Here is a 19,854-nt window from a genome sequence, read left to right as displayed (position 1 = left end):
ACTACTGACACATGACATACTGTGTATAATACAACAACCATTACAATGTTGAATTCCCTAAAAAGCTTTCTTGAACACAAACCAAGACCTTTAAAACACCATATGGATATCTGACGTAAATGTAAGCCATTAATGGACGGCTTTCTTTGCTAATCCACTCATGCTACGCCGTTTTATTACATGAGTAGAAAGACACCATCTCCACCATGAATCTTGGTGGTGGCAGCTTCATCAGGTGTGAACACTTCTGTGTAGCTGCCTCAGCAGCAAAATCCAGAAATCCTGAAGGACAACCCTGTCTGCACTTGAGCAGTTTTGCAATGGATGGGGGAATAAGTGCAGCTTTTTTTTCCTGATTTATTTTCTCCTAAATTTCTTGGAGAGAAATATGCGATCTGGTACTAAAAATATCAGGTGCAAAAGTGTATTCAGCAGGTCAACCGGACATGCCAAGATGTGAAATCTGTCTTCAGGTGAGCATAACATGTAAAAGACTCAAGTGTCCGATAAATGAAGACTTAATACATTCAGCGGGGTTTAACTCAAGCGTTTCTTTCAAGGAAAAACATTGTTTTCCCTTATAATTAGTGACAAAGTCTTTTCCAGGAAACTTAAGAGGAAGTTACCTTTGTTATGAAAATTGCAGTGCACAGATGTGCACAAATGATTTCAAGCTATGTGTTGATAAAGATGCCTCTACCAAATATAGACTTCAAGGGTTCAATAATTGTTACCGTTTTACAGACAAAAAGCCATATTAGATTCACTGTTGAGCAGTCACTGCTGAACAGACTCCTGTATTAAACATGATATTAAGTAAACAGTACAGGTCCTGATAGGAAATATTAACCTGTTTGAATGGTGATAGCATCACACTAGCAAAGGCACCCAGATCAAGGGGCGAATAATGAACAGAAGATAAAAGTGCAGTACTTTTATTCATGTTTAATGAATTTATCCTGTTCAAGTTTTCTTGAAAATACACAAAATACATATTTATAAAACATGGTGACACTGGACCTAACTGTACAAGTACAGATCTAGCAACTACACCAGTGAGTTGTCAGAATTGGAAATTGCAGAATAAATGCACCCACTGAAATCAAAGGGAAATGTACAGATGGACTTTAAGCCTCCCATTTCCCCAACTCTAATTTCTGGTAAACTATATACATTTAGAGCGCAAGAAATCCACATCATGAATTCAACATTTCAAAACCGTAAATAATGCTGTTCTTGATGTCTTGGATGATTCTTGTGAATATTAGGCATTTAAATTCTGCTCTTCCTCCTCCTGTTCAACCCAAACTGCTGTAGCTAAAGCAGTGCCTGAAAGACGTTCACGTTCCAATTAAGGCTGACTGAAACTTCAATACAAAAATCAGACTCATAGTTAGTGAACATTGGACAAACCTGCCCTCAATGATCAAGCCAGATTCTCAGATTTTATGCACAATTACATTTTACTGGAAAAATGGTTCGTGGCTCCTTTAAAAATATTAGGTGAGAGGGAACTCATAACACTCAGCAGACGCCGCCTGCCGAGTTGCCTGTACCAGGGTGTGGTTGTTCATCTTGCTTGAAGACTTCATTCTGTCTTGGACACGGTAGAGTTCAATATCAGGAAGGAGAAATGTATGAGGAAACAGGAGTAGCTTGGTTGGGGGAGATGGTTTATCCCGTCCTCAGGCAGTGGCGAGTGTAGGAGCAGCGCTGGCCACAGGGAGAGCTGCTGTGTCGGAGGGAGTGACTTCCATGAGGACGTCTCCCTCGTTGGAGGAGTTTTCTCTGGTTGGGCCTTGAGAGTGAAATTTAATGAGACTTAATTTAATTTATGAAAAAGTAAATAAATTACACAGCCATCTAAAAACTGGATTCTGTAATTCTTGTAAATGAGTGAGGCATTTTAATAATTGTTTTTACATTTCTATTAGACTGGGCAAATAAGATACACACACACACACCTCAAGTAGTGCACATGTGCTTGTGGCATATTTTTTTCAAAACCTTGGACAGAGCCAGGCTCAGTTCCCTCTTGCTTGTACTCTGTTTGCTAGGTAAGCTAATTCGCTCCCAGCTCCAGTGACAAAACATGAGTGGTATCAGTCCTATCATCTAAAGACTGGAGGTGAATATTCATGGGGGTTGCTCTGAGACATTTAGGTTTTATCCCTGTACTCTTCATAACCCACAACTTGTATAACATTTGTTTATTTCTGTTGTGAACTCACTTCCCAGCAGGAGTTAGATCATCCAGTCAGCTTAATTGATGCCCAGATCTGTACAGCACATTAAGATCTGGGAAATGTGTGCGTCTGCTCCTCAGCAACCTACTCTTCGTCACAACACCTTTCTCTTTATAGGTTCTCAGGCGTTTACATGCATCTTTGTAGAAGCATAATGCCAGTTCAACTCACAGAAAGAAGGCCACTGAGTGCATTTACAAAAATGTTTAACTATTGCTGTTTTACTATTCAAATTAATCCGCCACCAGAGACTTATCTGTAATAAGAGAATATGTCTACACAGATTTTGTATGCATATAGCTGTAGTTGTAAAAATTGATTATGTGGGCCACATTGTCCTATTCCATCACCAGAGCTGGTCTAAGTGACAATTATATCTGCTCCCATTTTAAAATTAATTTAATAGCAATATGCATTTGATCATACATCTTAAAAATCACAATGTTGCAAAAAATATTAAGAAGTCTGAATCTTTAAAACATTAAACATTTAAACATAAAAAGTCGACCATGACAGCTTTTTATCCTTACTGTGTAACTCACCACTCTGTGTGGAGATGATGACACAGTCGTCCTCATCGTCATCCTCAGTGTCAGCTTGAAAACCATCTGCCTCAATTGCTTCCGTCTGGCAAGGACAGAGAAATAAGACCATTTGATACGACACTAAGCTACAATAAACTTGTAAAAATCTTGATAAAATTATAATCTCTATGAAAATATGCCAAAAGGGGCATCAATCACCTACTAACTAAGGTACAAAAAAAACTTAAATGTCACAGTAAATAAATAAGTGATCTGTTTGAGGGCGTTTCTCTACCTGCTCAGGATCAGTGCATCTCTTCATGAACTTGGTGATTGACATGCTGCCTGTGCTCTTCCTTTTGTTGGAGGATGAAGACGTGGTGGAGGAGGTCTGAGGTGTAGTGGGAGAGTTTCCCTGAGAGCCTGTGGCCACCTGGGGTTCTTCACGGGACTCTTCCCGAGCTCCTGTGGTGAGGTAGGTCCACTGGCAGGGCACTGGAAGAGCTTCCTGGCTAAAAGAGGAAAGGACTTCTGTGTGCACATACCAGCAGCAGCGTCTGTAAGTTGAGCGCTTCTCATAAACAGCATTGTTCCTTATGAGGCGCTTCAGGTGTATTCTGATGAAAGGAAAAAAAATTGAGGTAAAATATAAAAACTGTAAATCTTGATGTAGCAGTTTGTTAAAACTACTTATTTGAAAGGCAAACATGTCTTACAATAAAACTCCTTATTAAAGAGATGTTTGAGGAGAAACATTTGTTTTAGTCAGTACAGGAGGATTAGATTATCATTAGGATAACAGTATTTACTTTTACCATTTAAAAATTTCATTTTGAGAATGACCAAATATTGTTTCACCTGGTAGGAATGTTTTCTGCTGGGCTCTGAGGGCTGGACAGTTCAGGAGGTGATGATGAGGATGAGGTCTGCTGACGACAAAACTCCTGAAACTCAGTGATGATCACTTTGCTGCTGTTGAGATTGCCATGCAGCAGAGGTAGCAGCTGACCAAGTACTGAGGGAGAAAGAACATTACACAGTTTTTAGAGTAAAGCAATATTAACGTTTAAATAAGAAATAGAATGACGCTAAGAGAGCGCAGACCTCAGCCTAGGTCTACATCAAACAACATACACCAGACTCCAGAGAAAATTAATAATAATACTAATAATAATTCTTATTCATGGTCAATGATCTGGATCTGCCCCAAAATATAAGAGGCTCTTCCCTGGCCCATCCCATCAGCAAGGTCAGTGCAGTACCTTTTGTCTAATCCTGCTGACAAAAACAGATGCAGGTGAAAACTACCTCCTCGGCAGGTCACATTTTAAAGGTACATTTGGCAGAAACCGGATAATTAATCATAAGTTAATAATAAGTTTAGTTTAAACTTATTATTACTAATTCAAGATAAACTTAAAGTAAACCTACTTATAGAGAAATGGGACAGTCAGGATTAATGTAGCACTTACTAGAATGACTAAATATGTAACAATTCTTAAAATAAAGACATTCAACGGTGGTTTTGCGATTGTTGAATCAGGAATTAGAGATGAGAAAAACAAAACAAAAACAAAAAACATGCATACAATGATGATAATCTTTCTTGCAACTGATGGCAAATGCACCAACACAATTTATTTTACTTTAAGTTTCCTTCCACTAAAAAAAGAAAAAAGAACAATAGTGCTGTGTTGCTGTACTTTAGTGCAGCACTAACACTTCACTTCCATATAGAGAACTTCTGGCAAAACAGTTTAACAGATGCAGAATAAATAAAATAGTTTCTGGCAATGTATGGTAATGCCTGCTGATAAGAGCAACTAAAGCTGATGGAGCCAGACAAACCACAAAAACTACAAACAGTCAGTCATCCAATGGCTGTCACGCTAATAGGCACTAGTAGTCCCTGGTAGTGCATTATCTAAAGGCTGTTTTCCCAATGTTAGTCCAAATATCAAAGTGAATCAGGTGACACACACTTACACTGTGCTTCTTTCTGACACTTCTGTGACTGCTCCTCTGGGCTGAGGCTGGTGTCTGCCTTGGGTAAAGGCTCGACCAGACACAAAGCAAAAGGCTGGAAGAGATCCAAACCAGGTCCTTCTCCTTTCCAGACGCAGCCCCTCACCACGGGCTCCAGCACCTTCATCTTCTTCTTGGTAGACATCAGCTCGTCCCACTCCCTCGCTTTCAGTTTCTGACGCAGTTTCTGCTTCTCCAGGTCTCCACCCTCCTGGGAGGTTACATGCGTGTTAATAGTGGTGCAAACGGGAAGAATTTTGAAAAAAGAAAATCTAAAAGATCTGTCTTTCAGATTAAGGAGACAATATTGCAGCTCCTCATCATACCTCCTCTTCCAGTGCCCCCTCATCATCTGAAAGGTAGCCATGAGGAACAAAGAAGCCGTCGTCGTCATCATCATCGTCATCTTCACCTTCACCTCCTTCCTCCTCATCTTCCTGAAAATGACCAAGAGTTCAAAGTCTTTTAAAAAGTACAATTATCATTTCTTTTCATAATACTTTCCTTGTTGTGAAAACACAAGATAAATAATAAGTTTGTTGTTTGCTCAAGTTCAGAAAAAATAATATAAGTATATTTCCTTTCACGCTGATGATACAGTCAGAAAAGACACTCCAAAAATATTTTATATGATTATTCAGATATTAACTTCATTAAACATCTCTACTTTCTTGGTGTGATATAGACAAATAGCATCTTATTTAAAAAAGAAAAACATGGACTCATTTATGTTGTGGTTCAAATCATTTCATACTTTACTTCATTTTAATCTCCAAACAATTATGAAGCCTTCAAAATGGACAATGCCAATATTTTTGCATGATTATAAACTACGTTTTAAAATAATTGTTATTGTAATTAATGTGTGGCCCACATCTCTGTTCTCCAAACGACACTGGGCACTGATGTAGACACAACAAACATAAAACTTGAAATAAAAGGAACACCTATACTTGTTCATCCTCCAATGAAACTTACCCCTTCACTATGTGACAGGGACTCTCCCGGCTCCTCTTCCTCCCATTCTTCATCACTGTCCACCTCATAGTCCAACAAATCCTGTGGTGAGAGACCACAGCTGTAAGCGTCAAAGCTACAGGTATACAATTCTTGGATCAAGTGCAAATATTGAATCAAAGCTAAATTCTAAAATCACTTAAAAGTGATTGAAAAGCATACCTACATAATCTAGTTTCTTGGTTAATACAGATCTGTGTTACATTACATCTGCCAATATAGTACAATTAATTTACCATTAAAAAAGTATGTAATGTCTCTGACTGCTGGGATCTCAGTAAATTGAAAAGAAAGATGACTTTGCAAAATAGCTTTACCTTGTCTTGTCTGAGGGGGCAACGAGGTGAGACGTGTGAACTCTTCTTACTCCAGGTGCCCCAGTACGCTGGACGGTAGTTCTCATGGAACTGCAAAAGCTTCATGGATCCGTAACGTTCACGGTCCGGTACACCATCTGGTTTAGGTCTGTCCACTGCAATACACTCACTGAGGAAATAGTATACATGGGGAGATGGAGAGAGAATAATGATTAACCATAAAGACAGAGGAAATCTTTTCTGAAGTTTTTCATTTATAATAATTTTTCCAAATCTATATTTACGCATACATGTGGTATCAAACATTCCTTCTGGCTTTTTGCCAGTCCAGTCCAGGTTGGGGCATTTTTATTATATGTATATGAAAATCACAGTCACTCAATAACACACGCACCCTGAAAGTGCCACACAGCAAATTCATGTGGCTGAGGTAGCTACGACAATGCATGAACCATGGTGCTCATTGCTTGTTTGAGCTTCTTAGATGTGAGAATTTGAGGGTTTTCTTTGATAAACTTCTTCATGTTCTGCATCGTTGGTTTGATAAAACCCTAACCCTAACCCCAAGCAATCTGACGAGGCCACCTTGTATTAAGCCCTGTATGGATGAAATACTTTTATCAAAGGATTAACAAAGCTTAATGGGCATTTTCTTTACCAATGCAATCACTTTTTTTTTCATATTTATAAAATCAGCATCATGCTGGGATGTACTTATCAGATGCAGAAAAAACAAAACGAACCTCACTTCAGAAATTAAAATACAGGTTACTAACATGAAGCAACAATGGGGTCAGCAGAGTATGTAGATCAGGATCATCACCATTTCCAGTCTTACCTGAGCGAGTCCACCTGCCTGGGTTTGGTGGGCCCTGACCAGCGGGGCTTTTGCCCGATCCAGTCTTTGAGTCCATTCAGGTTAGCAGCAGGGTTTAGCAAACACCGGTCAAGTTCCTCCAAAACAGAGTCCTCACACTGGACCCGACACAGTGGTGCCAGAGCCATGTTTTCTTTTATCTCAAATGGAGCAAACTTCCCACATGCAGCTGCGAGCGTCTGAAATGGCAAGGGGACAAAACAGGTTACAGTTATAATATTTTGTACTTACTAATACGGAATCCCATTTTAGGCCTAGTTCACATGTATGTAGTTATTTCCTCTTTCATTCTTAAAATCTTTGTCCACATGAAAACACAAAAACACACTGTCAAGAGCATGCTAAAACAAATGGTGGCAATATAACTCTACCCAGTTACAATAGGTAAACAACAATGGTGTGAGAAGTCAAAAGCTCTGTTAACCCTGTCCACATGTTAACACTGAAAACATCTGGACATCTTTCCCTGGAGTTTTACAAAAAGGTCCATTTTCAGTGACCTAATCTGCAGCTTGCATGTGGACAAACGGCCAAAACACAAACAAAAAAAAAGTTGTAATGTGCACATTTGGACGAGACCTTCGTGAAAAAAAAATTAAATTAAATTAAATTTTTTATTAAAAAAAGGAGGGGGCAGGTAGTACAGGAGATCAGAGCATGTAAAACTCAATCAAACATTACACCTTTTAAACTGGTGATGTAGATTATTCCGTAAAGATGTTAAAATAACAGCTTTAGGCAACAACTTCACAAGTTAAGTGAAACCAATATCACATTTTGGTGTTCTGAAGAGTGAGACCTACTAACCTTTGGTGCCTGCTGGATCTTGGGTTTCTGTAGAAACCGTGTAATTTCTGCTTTCTCAGCTTTGAGACGCTGTAAAAAAAACACATTGATCAAGAATTATTCAGTCAAATCTACCACAAAAGTTTCAGTCACCTCAGTCTTTTCAATTGTTACAGAAAAGTCTCAGCGTACTAATTAAAGCATAGAATAAATAATCTTAACTTGAATTTAAATGAAATATTGTTCAGTGTTCCTCCCAGCACTCTTTCATTAGTTCCCACCAATGTGTTGCTTTCCTTTCAATTTCCTCAGCAGTCTGATATGAATGTGCAGTAGTACTGCCTACATTACAGTACTGTCCTAACAATGCATCAGAGGTAGTAACACAGTTACTCACTTACACTGCCTTTGTACAGACAGGGGGTTTGTAAGTCATCAACAAAAGTTTGTGCACCTGAATTTTTTGCATTAACTTTCGAAGCTTCATTTACTTCTATTGTTGCAAGAAAGCAGTAAGTTAACCAACTTCTTAAACTCTGAAAACGGTCCGTTTTCTAGGACATTTACATGATTATTCATTTTTTTGTGACCTACAGTTTTTTTGCTTTTACCTTGGGCAGTTTACTGAAGCTTTTGCCCATTAGTATAGCTCATACCAACACTCTTTTACATTAACTTACATCTTTCTCTTCTTTCAATCTTTTCTCTTCCTCCTTCATTCGCTTCTCCTCTTCTTTCTTCCGTTTTTCTTCCAGCCTGGCCCTGAGGTAAATTTTAAGCACACCAAAATCAATCTGTTAAAACAGTTCTATCCAACAGACTTATGGCACGGGAAACATCTAAAATGGACAAACATTGACTTAAGAATAGTAGGAAGTTACTTACTCTTGCTTGGACTTCCGAAGCTCTTCTTTTGCTTTTAACCTCTCTGCCTTCTCTTTCTCTTCCTTCTCCTTTTTCTCTCGTTTCTCTCGCTCATCTTTTTCCTTTTTCTTCCGTTTTTCCCTTTCTCGTTCCTCCTTTAGTTTGCGAGCTTCTTCTTTCTTTTTCTCTTTTGCAGCTTTAGCTTCTTCCTTCTGCCGTTCCTTCTCCTGTCGCAAACGAAGCCTGTCCTCTTGTTCTTGTAAACTCTATAATTGCAAAATAACCCTTTTAATAAATGATGATGATTATGATGATGAAGTGGGTAAGAAATACAGATAATAATAATAACAGATAATAAATCAGGTTGTGTTTGAAGCCATATTTTCAAACTGAAAAGTAGAAGTCTGACCTTCAATGAGCGTCTCTTGATCTTTTTCTGATCTGCTGGTGACTTGGGGGTGGTCTTTGGCTCCTATGAGGAGAAGGGGGAAAACAAATCTGATAATCCTTATCTGACATCTGATCTACTTGATATTTTCTATGCACAAGTTATATCTGGACAAATCATTGCAATAATATTGATACTGTTCTATATCCAAGAATGAGATTTTACCAAAATACTGTAGGTGTTTCACAGTATTAAATATGAAACAACAAATAAAATGTTCTGGTAAAAAAATATCTGAATATATCTGAATGAGCTTACAAACATCCTCAAAATGCTGGTGTTACATTATCAGCAGAGGTATTTGTACGAATAAACAGATATTTCAGTATGTCAATATAGCAGGTACCTAGTGTGATAAAATCAGTGAGAAAAAAATTAATTATTGATCAATCAAATGCTATGTATTCTTCATGAGTGAACATCAAGTTAACATGTTACAAATGTTATTAAAAGTAGAAAGCAAATGCTAATCTAAATCTCTAACCAATAACAGATTATTGTGCAAAAAAAAAAACCACACTTTGTATTACCACCCTGAAATAATGTTTTCTGTGTGATGAATTACCAAACAAATTCTTAGAAACACAGATGAATTAATTTTGTGTGATAGTAAACTGGCTAATTTTACACAACCCTAAGAGGGATTAAACAAAAAGCAATACTGCATACTGTAGTTGTAGGGTCATCGGTCTTGGACTTCTCTGGTGAGCTTTCAGACATGGAGCTGACTGATGAAGCTGACAGCATGGACTTATTCCCCAAACTGGAAACGTTTCCTGACTCATCCTGCTCCTCTGGCTCACTGTCAGAATCCTGTGTTGTGTCAAGTTGTGAGACAGATTCTGTCTGACTCCCATCTTTATCCTCCACCTCTTCTACTTCATCATCATTGACACAGTCTAAAGTGTGTGTTTTAGGAGTGGGATCAATGTTGCTGGTTTTCTCAGGAGAAGCAGTTTTGTCTTTGCCTTGATGCTTGTCTTTTTTTGGGAGGCAGGGAGACACAGGAGCAGGTGAAACAAGGCACTTTACAGGAGAAGCTTTGTCCTCAGTCAGATCTATAACCGTGTTTTCATCTGAGGCTGCAGGGCACCTTCGGCTCAGGAAGCCATCGAGGGGCCCACGACCATTAACCAAGGGTGGTCCGCTGTGCACAGGGAGTTGAGAGGACTCATTCTCATTCTCCCTGTCTGAAGGTTCAGGACAGGCATGTGCACAGGGGCGTTTAGGCGGCTGGTTCTCTTTAGGTTCAGGGTTCAGGCGCTTGAATGGGAGGCGAGCTGCAGGCAGAATAAAAACATTAACAAATAAATAACATAAACACCCTGAATCACCATAATAGTTGCTGTATTGTATCTGTTCACATAACAAAATATTATTAATATATTAAAATATTATATTTACAGATATAACAAAGCATAACTGAATCTTAACTTGTGAAAATCTTGTGTGTATTAGTAGGGTTAATACTCCAATAATTTCAACTTGCGCTATGTAAATATAATACCAACCAAAAGTGAGGATCAAAAATACACAAAAGTGGGGATTAATCAAGAGGGCAGAAGGAATACACAAAGGTGCAATAATCATTAATAGGCACTGTAAACGTAAGACATGATTAGTTTAAATTATCAACTGTCCATGCTAGATCTAGATATCATCAATGGAATCAGATAATGTCTTATTGTCATGATCTTTCAATAGTGTCAAAAATCTTGAAAAATAAAAACTTATTTGATATTACCTTGTACAAGTTTCTTGTTGGCATTGTTACTTGACTTACAATCCATGCCTGAAAAGAACAAAAGCACAGGCACATCAGAAAACAATACTTAGTGTCAATACTAAACTTCAATATTACAAGTCTGACATAATGCACCAGCACTGAAATTGGTTGAAGAAAATCCATAAATGACCATTTTTTTTACAAATGTTGAACTAACTGGGTGATTGATAAGCGTTTGGTGGCAGATGAAAAAGCAGTACTAACTTAAAACGACCATCACTGCAAATAAAGCATCTCAGTACATAACTCATTTGAAATAACTATAACAACCTTGATGCGGATCACACATTTAACACATTAACAACTCCCCTCAGCCACTCTTTCTGTTAACGCTCCGCTTTTAGCAACGTAACGTTAGTTTACTACCGAAATAACCACATGCCAGTGCAGCTACTGTACTGTGTGTCGTAAAATACTCATCACCCCGTGATAATGTGAAACTCTTACCGACTTGCAATAACGCCCGAGAGTACCGTTTTTCAAGATGTTTCATTAAATGTCACAATAGTTTGCAATGTCGGTGTGCTAATGTTACGGTGTTACAATGAATGTAATGGTTGTGTTTGGTTTGCTCTCCCGCCAACCGGTATATAAGTCGGTGCAGCAGGCCCAGCCGAGTCCGCAGGGCACGCACCTTAGGGGCTGTCAAGCAAATGCTGCTTGCCTGGCCATAATAACTCGCCGAAAACTTCGAACAACTATAGCAAATGGTTATAATATTATTTATTACAGCCACAGGAACCTTGGATTTGGGGAAGATCTACGACAAATGAGCAGCTGTAGAGGTTCACCTATGGGACCGGCTTTTATGTTTGGTGCTAACGTTAACTACCTCACGGGGTGCTAACAGGACTAGCTTGACTGCTAACCCCACAAAACTAGCAACTTTGCTAAGTACCACGGGCGTAGCTATGAGCTAGCAGCAAAGTTTGCCACAAATATATACACTTTTAACGGACAACAACAGACTTGTGGATGAAAAACATTAGTATTTTGAGGCATGACTTACTTTAACGTGACGTTACTGTTTATCTGACGTTAAAGCTTCCGAAATAGCAATTAGCAATACCAGTGTTATGTCGAAGGGTTAGTCAGTCTGTTTTTCAGTCGATGTGTGTCCACTTACCTTAGCCTGAACCTAACCGTATATCTACCCCCAATTAGCCTATCCTTTGATATATAATCTGATCCTCAAAGTTATCTCCCCTACGCCAGACTATAAACTAAACCGAGCCCTAACAGCAACCAAGACCAGGTAGCACGTTAGCTATACACAGCTAGCTTTAACGTTTGAAAAGTTAGCGGGCGAGTTTCATATTAAATCAGTCAAAGTTTGTCTCATAACAATGACAATAGCAGACATTAAGTGATGTCGTTGGGGAAAACGAGGTTAATGGCCTTACCCAACTGAGCATTGAGAAGCGGGCTGATTTATCTTTAAACTAAAGTTTTTCATTATGTTGTGCTCGCCAATTAGTATAAACGGAACTGCACCAAGTCCACATTATAGTAGTGAACGTTTGGCATGTTGTTTGGACCATCTGCAGGCCTGTTAGACATGGCATTAGCTTTACCTCTTCTGCGGGGAGTCGATGCTGCCAAATGTCCGTCCACAGATGGGTTTTCCGCGGCCAACATCCCAACCACTGACCCCGGGCTCCTCTCGTTTGTAGTATTCTCAGGCAAAACAACTTCAAAACAATGGCACGGTTCGTATAAACACCCGAGAATGTCCCCGATAACAAACCAGATGCTGTGCTGCTATTTAAATTACATGTAATTCTAATTTATTTCAAATAAAACATAACGCATTCTCTTTCCGTATCTCCCACATACTCCCTTGGTTTACCCCACTGCCTGCCTCGCGCTCCTCAGTCGGAATTGGCGGGAGTGTGTCGCTTGCTTCAATAGCCTTCGCTGATTGGTCAGCGCCAAGTTACTGATCACCGCTAGAGGTGTTTGATTTAAAGAGCCGCGTTGTACTTTGCTCGGTGTTTTGTGTATTGTAACGTTTCAGAATATTTGTACGGACAATAACGCATCAAAAATTGTATGCAGCTTTAATTTGTATCAAGAAAGATCAAATTATGTGAGCTAAATTAATTAAATAGATCTTTTGTCTCTCGTTACAAACATATTATCCACCCGCCCGGCATGCCCTGTGCTGTAACCCGAAAGATGTTAGCTGTGTCTCGCAGGCTGCTCACAGGGCACGCCTTCTGAAGGATGTTTCGGGCTTTGTGATTGGCCTTGGTGTTTGACTTTCAGAAGTCTGGGTTGCCATGTTGTGGGACAGTGAAATGAAAGAAAGAAGTCGGACTGAAGTCCGGTTTATGAGGCCAGTGCTCTTTGGAAGTTTGTTTACTTAGCGATAGTTATCATGAGTTATCCATAGTGCATGATATTCCCTAATACAATATATATATATATATATATATATATATATATAAGACTAAAACATTTTTGTCGCTCACTCTCAGCACCACAGTTCATATCAGTGAGAAAGTTGTCAAATATCCATGAGAATGAAAGAAACTTCTACCCTGAATAAGTTTAATAAGAGTTTCACTGCTCTGCTCTAAAATGATAAGGGCATGCCATGTACTGTTTACAGATTGAAGACTTGATGTAGTCCGTAATTGCATGGGTGGGATATACAGCCTGTGGGTGGGATTCATGCGAACTGGTGTCATGTTGGAATCACGCGTCTCCCGTTTACCGCTCACACGAATCCTGGGACTTGTAGTTCTTCTGGCCCCCGAGCATGTTGAATGTAAACAGTTTGGAACTACAAGCGCAACGGTGCAGCGCAGCCGCAGTGTGTCTGATCGGTGTCGGAAAAGCGCATCCTGAATGAGTCCCAAACCCCTGCAGTTGTCGACGGAAACGTGAAGAGGTAAACGTTATCTTGATAATATTGCCTAATCTATATTATGCTTTTTGTGGATTTATAATCCGTAACGGTCTTTCACTTCTTGTCAACTGCTAATCAGTCAGTCAAATGAAGCAACGACGTAAGATAAAGAGACAGTAAGCTAGTGTATGCTTCCAAGGGACTGCTGGCTGCCCAACAACACGCTTTAGCTACTATCTACTGTATAATATCACACATAAAGTTAGCGTAACTTCACATAGGCATAGTTAAAAAGAAAACTAAACAACAAAAACCAAACAAGCACAAGTAATCAGAACAACATTTTAGAAAAAGACATGCAAATTGGTTAAAGTTGTTTTTGCCTGTATGACTGTAAACTGCTGATTTCGATTTCTGTGTACTCCTATTATCCAGGGGAGACCTGGGATTTCAAAATGGCAGGTTTGTCATTTAAAACTTATCTATCTATCTATCTATCTATCTATCTATCTATCTATCTATCTATCTATTTATTTATCTATCTATCTATTTGTAAGTGCATTCAGACATGATGTGAAATATTCAAATGTAAAATAGTTTTTAATGATGACACTTTTCTCCCCGTTTCAGAGCGAGTTAATAACTTTCCTCCCCTGCCTCAATTTCTGAGAATAAAGCCATGCTTTTACCAGAACATTGAAGAGGAAATCCCCACACCCCACCAGCAGTTGGTGCGCAGAGTCTACACACTGTGGATGAGTACGTGCTTTTACATGCATACATACATTTTTTTTGGGAGGGAGAGGCATTCCTTGTACTATTGCTAAGTTCAGAAATCAATCGCTGCCCTTCTTCTCCTCTCCTTGTCTCTCCACATCTCCTGTCCTCTCTCTTCTGCAGTGTATTCAGGCACTCTGTGCCTAAATGTGATCGGATGTATTGCGTGGTGGGCTGGCGGTGGAGGTGCCACAAACTTTGGATTCTCCCTGCTCTGGCTCATCCTCTTCAGTCCCTGTAGTTATACCTGCTGGTTCAGACCACTTTACAAAGCTTTCAGGTTAGTATCTGGTAAATCTCATGCGCAAGAGTCGTATCTGAAATTCCACTTTAACTTCAATTTATTAAAACTGCAGTGTAGTTTTTTTTAGCAGTTATATTAACAGGTTGTCTGAAATGGGATGTAGAATACAGGTCTACAACAATTTTACAAAGCATACTCAAATTAACAGTATAAAATAGCAAAAGTCAGCTGGTGGTTTTAATGGTTTTACTCTTCTCATCGTTAACAAAAAATGTGGTGGTGTTTCTGTTGTTCCGTTGAGAATAGAAGGTGGACTCGGCTTGCCAGAGAGCATATTTTTCTACACAAGCGATGATTAATGCTAGGCCAGGTGAAAGTATAGTAAGTAGTAAGTTCTAGTAAAGTATTGTGCCATTTTCACTCCAAGTGTCTGCAGGATCATTGTGATGATGATCATCAAGTGTGCATGTAGAAATCAGTGAACCAGGCAGTCTCAGCTGGTGCAGCTCTGATTCAAGAGCCGCTCTGTCACATGTGAGATGTGAACGTTAAATTCGATCAGAAAGTGTTCTGTTGACGATGGAGTGGAAAATGAAACTGGTAGTGTAGAAACAGGAAGACCATGGCGTAGAAGTAGGTCAGTGGTGTTTGGATTATGAGATGGTCTGAGAAAAAAAGCTTCAGTAATGTTGTGAAAGCTCCGTTTAGCACATTAGATTTGTTGTTAAAATTGATGTTTAAGTCACCAATTACAATGATGTGGTCAGCACAACACAACATCTGAGTTTTGTTTGCTTAAGATTTCTGGTTTATGATATGTAACATTAAGAGCATGGATCAGTTATTCTTATGCTTTTAGATAGTGTCTCGGTGGGATGAGTCACCAGATAAATACTATTAACACAGCAAAAAACAATATTGAGCTCTTGATGTTTGAGCCCAAAAATGATGTTTCTATGGAGCTAATTGTTTCATGATTTGCTCATGCACCAATCATGTTTACTGAGGACATTTCTATTTTTTCCATGGCTTGTTTAGTTGTATGCATCGTGTTTCATTGTAAGTTTGTTGTCAGTTTGACCCACATGTTGACAACCAGTAGGCGGATGCAACATTCCAACAAAAATAGGGCAACACTAACTTTATTTGTTTTCTTTGGTTTTTTTTCTTGTTCGTAGGGCCGATAGCTCGTTCAACTTCATGGCCTTCTTCTTCATCTTCTTCCTTCAGTGTGTCTTGGCCCTCATCCAGACTATAGGCATCTCTGGCTGGGGAACATGGTGAGTTGAATCAAACCGGCTTTGAAGACTGTGTACATGTTGCCTGCCAGTTTTACCAGAGAGCAGGTCACGAGGGTTTCTATCAGCCGGAAAATGTGCTATCCATCAGATGAGAGAGAGAGTTAAGATAGATTTAACACTAGAATACAACCGTTAAGTTAACACATGATGTGGTTGTTAACAATATAATAACTGTATTGGGTACTCATACACAATCTGCAAATCTTTAATTCTATTGATTGCCAAATCTTGTCTGTTTCTGAGTTTGTTAGCCCGGTGTGCTGTGCCATCAGCGTCTTGATGCTGGATGTAAATAGGGGATGAAAGGTTTTGGCCATGACCTTAAGACTAGATGAAGCATTCTTTACAGATAGTAATTTAGTGATTAGTGATTTCAACAATGAGTTCTTTTTCTTCTTATTATTTTTTAAATATATTTGAGTTGCACATGGGTTCAACTCTAAACACTGAGGCTCCTAAATTCAGGGGAATTTGAGCAAAGTCATAACATTACATAATATTATTCACACTTGTACAAATATGCTGTTCTTATTTCTGCAGTTACATTTTTAATAATTCAATTCTAGAAAATGCTTGATATGATACAGCGCTGTTGTATTATATCCTTTATTTTAATGTCTTTTCTGATGTATTTTTATTTTATGTGCACATTATAAATGTATGTGTTTATTTTATAAGTTCTCAGAGTAAAAATGCCACATCAGTCTTACTCAGAGACCATGTGGAATAGAGTTGTTTTTAAAAAATCATTTTTAAAAATCTTTTTACTTTTGTAAGTTTAACCAGAAACAGTCTTTCTCCAACTGAGTAAAGTAGGACAGTAAATGAACATCTGCATGTGATAACAACACTGTTCACTCATAGGACAATGTGTGACTATAAGTCAGTGTAACACCGATCATCATTATGCTGTTTGTCACTGCATCCGTTTCCTCACTGCTTAATGTTCCTTTACTGCTCATTAGTAATTTTGGATTATACTTGTAATAAATTCACTTTGCTAATTCCATACTGTATGATACACTAACACGTACTACTCCATCTGACTCTCACCAACACATCAAAGCGGCTGGATTGCGACAGTGATGTTTTTCAGCCAAAATGTGGGCTCCGCTATAGTGATGCTTATCACAGCTCTGCTCTTCACTCTGGTGACTGCTTTAATGGCACTGGTGCTCATTAAGGTGAGTGAACACATATGCTGCAGACACACACACACACACACACTGTTGAATGTAGTTTTTGCCCTGAGAGACTTAAGAACAGACACAAATACACACTGTGAACTGCTTTCTTTCCTCTTTCTTTTCCCGCGGGCAGGTGCACAGACTGTATCGTGGCGGTGGCGGGAGTTTGGAGCGCGCTCAGGAAGAGTGGAGCACCGGGATGTGGAAGAGTGCACCAGTGAGGGAAGCAGGGTTCAATGCTGTTGCTCAGACAGCCCAAGGCCCAAGCTTGCCCCAGTACCCTGCTGCAGTGCCAAGCTATCCCGACAACAGTCACTGGTGATAGCAAGGCACCACCTCTGGATGGAGACAGATAGCTGGCCATTTCTGTGGTGCACAACAAATCACTTGAAAGTGCCATATCATTTCAGCCTTTACATGACAAAATGCATAGGCATATATATTTTTTTTTTTTGAATGAGAGGACAGGATCACTATAAAATGTTTTATCAAAGAGTTTTGTCAGCAAAGCTTTTTAAAAGCCCTTCACTTCTACTAGAGGGATAGCTTCAAAATATACCATTCCATTTCATTTGTGTTTACATACAGTTTATTGAAATGAATGAAAGATTTACAGTTTTATGCTCAGAAGAAATTTTGCTTAGGAAGATGAACTGTCTCACAAATATGCAATTGGAAATCGCAGAAGAGTGTGAACAGTTTGACGATAGCAGTATGTGAAGGACGTGTGCCTTATGGACATTTATGATAGGATTGTTTTATGTGTTATACTAGAACTGCATGACAGAAGTTGAAGTATGCTGAAGAATTTTTTTTTCCTTTTGCAACAACAGAATCTGCAAACAGCAACAGAATCTGCAAACAGCACGCTTTTTATCTGGTGGAATTCTTTTCTGTGTACTTTGTGTGTTCTGGCAGGATTTAAGTTTATTTTTGATTTGTTTTGCTCACTAACTCCATGCCTGCCTGCTTTGGCTGGGATTTCATGAGATGCGCCTTACTACAGATTTTGCATGTGAAAAAATAGCTTGACTGTCGCCTTAACAAATGCTGCTGCTTTTTTTTTTTTTTTTTGTCAAACTGGACTTATGCTTCAGTGAAGCAATGTTTGGAAACAATTCAAAAGTTGTTGGTGCCTAATCCTCTTGTGATTTCTCACTGAGTACTGATGTGCCAAAACACTTGTCTCTTTCCCTTATTTTGATGACAAAAACAAATCACACCCAAGCTTTATATGTGTTTGTACTCCGCCTTAGCAAGTCTCAGTTTCTATATTTCCAAAACTGCACTGTTTGCTTTTAGTGGTCAGCGACCTGCCGTGAAAGCACCTTATCAGCTGTTGTTACAGTTCCCGACGCTTTCGATTTCTCCCAGATAGACTGAATTTTTGTGTTTGGTGGCTGCAGTGTGTTTGCATGCAGCTTATTATGGGTGTGGGGTTAAATAGGATTTTTTTTGTTTTATTTCAAATATTCTGACCTCATGTAACCAACATAAACTGACACAAACATCTCTCAAAAAAAACATCTGTAGATGGATCTGCAGTAAGGTGAAATCTTGCATGCAAATGTACTCACAGTCTGTTTAAGTGTAGTCTGATACTGGATATTGGCTAATTGTCATTCCAACAAATTTCAGAGTGAATGATCTGATTAAAACAAATGAATGTGGCTTTTTTTATGCAGGTAATATAGCAGCTCACTTTAATTTTGCCTCAATCCAATCAAAGCCTGTATGAAGCACCAACTGGAAGAAAAAGGTGCCTGGCTCATAGTTTGACAATTTATTTTTCTTTTCTTGTTACAAAAGTGTCCTTCATGGCCAACTGCCAAATTCAGTATTTTGATTATTATTTTTTCTTTCTGTTATTTGATAAGTGACAAAATATAACAGATATGTTAAAATGACCTTTAAATATTGCAACAACAATAAATATTCTTACTCTCATTGTTTCTGTATGTCCTAGTTGAATGTGTGAGAAATTACAATGGTTTAACGTCTGATAACCAGCTGGCGATGTAGGTTAGGTCTGAGTTGAACTATTTATGAACTCTAATAGCAGTGGTTCCCAACCTTTTCCACCTCATGGCGCACTTGAAAATCTCAAAAATGTTGGCCCTGGAACAATATGAAGGCCGAATACTTAAAGCAGGGGAAGCTCAATTTTCTTTTCTTGTTTGGTCACTTGTCGATTCAACATCTGTCTCTTGACTCTCTTTCCTTTTAATTCTTCCTGTTGCTAACCTGCTATCCATTTTGACATTCCAGTTTTTGCCATGGATGTAATCTTTTAGCGCGCAACTAGACTGAGATATAAAACAAGTAAATGATGTGGTCCGGCCGGCGACAACATAAAAGTTCCTATCATCGACTCATCACAATGATGAGCCTGAATACATGAGAAGAAACTATGAAAGAAGTTTCTCAACATTTTTAATGCTTTTAAAGATCATTACTTTTTAAAACACTTAAAAACATTTATTATATATATATATATTTTTTTTTTGTATAGTTACATCTTTTCACAAATGATTTGTCAGCCCTCTTGCAATACCTTCGTGGCCCACCAGTGGGACCCGACCCACAGGTTAGGAACCATTG

At 38.8% G+C, this 19,854-nt stretch overlaps 2 protein-coding genes across 2 annotated transcripts; one reads left to right on the top strand and one right to left on the bottom strand.

Annotated features, from left to right (window-relative positions):
- Window positions 1–919: 919 nt before the first annotated feature.
- Window positions 920–12,806, bottom strand: chaf1a (chromatin assembly factor 1, subunit A (p150)). Its single transcript, XM_023404419.2, has 16 exons — window positions 12,465–12,806; window positions 10,849–10,896; window positions 9,774–10,384; window positions 9,066–9,128; window positions 8,678–8,922; window positions 8,473–8,554; window positions 7,814–7,882; window positions 6,968–7,185; window positions 6,130–6,298; window positions 5,774–5,854; window positions 5,122–5,232; window positions 4,757–5,006; window positions 3,629–3,785; window positions 3,066–3,387; window positions 2,789–2,873; window positions 920–1,798 (listed from the first exon to the last, which is right to left on the bottom strand). The coding sequence occupies exons 1-16, from the start codon at window positions 12,526–12,528 to the stop codon at window positions 1,686–1,688; spliced, it is 2,688 nt and encodes an 895-aa protein (XP_023260187.1). The 5' UTR covers window positions 12,529–12,806; the 3' UTR covers window positions 920–1,685.
- An 840-nt stretch (window positions 12,807–13,646) lies between these two features.
- On the top strand, window positions 13,647–19,200 carry scamp4 (secretory carrier membrane protein 4). The gene is made up of 7 exons (XM_023404417.2): window positions 13,647–13,786; window positions 14,180–14,206; window positions 14,375–14,503; window positions 14,645–14,801; window positions 15,944–16,045; window positions 17,133–17,250; window positions 17,387–19,200. Exons 2-7 carry the CDS (start codon window positions 14,200–14,202, stop codon window positions 17,573–17,575), a joined length of 702 nt encoding a protein of 233 aa, XP_023260185.1. The 5' UTR covers window positions 13,647–13,786; window positions 14,180–14,199; the 3' UTR covers window positions 17,576–19,200.
- The last annotated feature ends 654 nt before the right edge of the window (window positions 19,201–19,854 follow it).

This window comes from Seriola lalandi, unplaced genomic scaffold (genome assembly GCF_002814215.2).
Source record: "Seriola lalandi dorsalis isolate HSWRI2012SDOR001 ecotype SW California unplaced genomic scaffold, Sedor1 jcf7180002054244, whole genome shotgun sequence".
Taxonomy (NCBI): Eukaryota; Metazoa; Chordata; class Actinopteri; order Carangiformes; family Carangidae; genus Seriola; species Seriola lalandi.
Note: the sequence above shows the minus strand (reverse complement) of the source record. Positions and strands in the feature narration are given on the sequence as shown.

Excerpts from the sequence above, each read along its gene's own strand:
- scamp4 (XM_023404417.2), top strand. Across the intron at positions 14,802-15,943 it reads CCACTTTACAAAGCTTTCAG|GGCCGATAGCTCGTTCAACT; the intron begins GTTAGTATCTGG and ends TCTTGTTCGTAG. Across the intron at positions 16,046-17,132 it reads ATCTCTGGCTGGGGAACATG|CGGCTGGATTGCGACAGTGA; the intron begins GTGAGTTGAATC and ends AACACATCAAAG.
- chaf1a (XM_023404419.2), bottom strand. The coding sequence starts at position 12,528 with ATGTTGGCCGCGGAAAACCCATCTGTGGACGGACATTTGGCAGCATCG. Across the intron at positions 10,897-12,464 it reads ATCGACTCCCCGCAGAAGAG|GCATGGATTGTAAGTCAAGT; the intron begins GTAAAGCTAATG and ends TGTTCTTTTCAG. Across the intron at positions 7,186-7,813 it reads AGATCCAGCAGGCACCAAAG|ACGCTCGCAGCTGCATGTGG; the intron begins GTTAGTAGGTCT and ends TTGCCATTTCAG.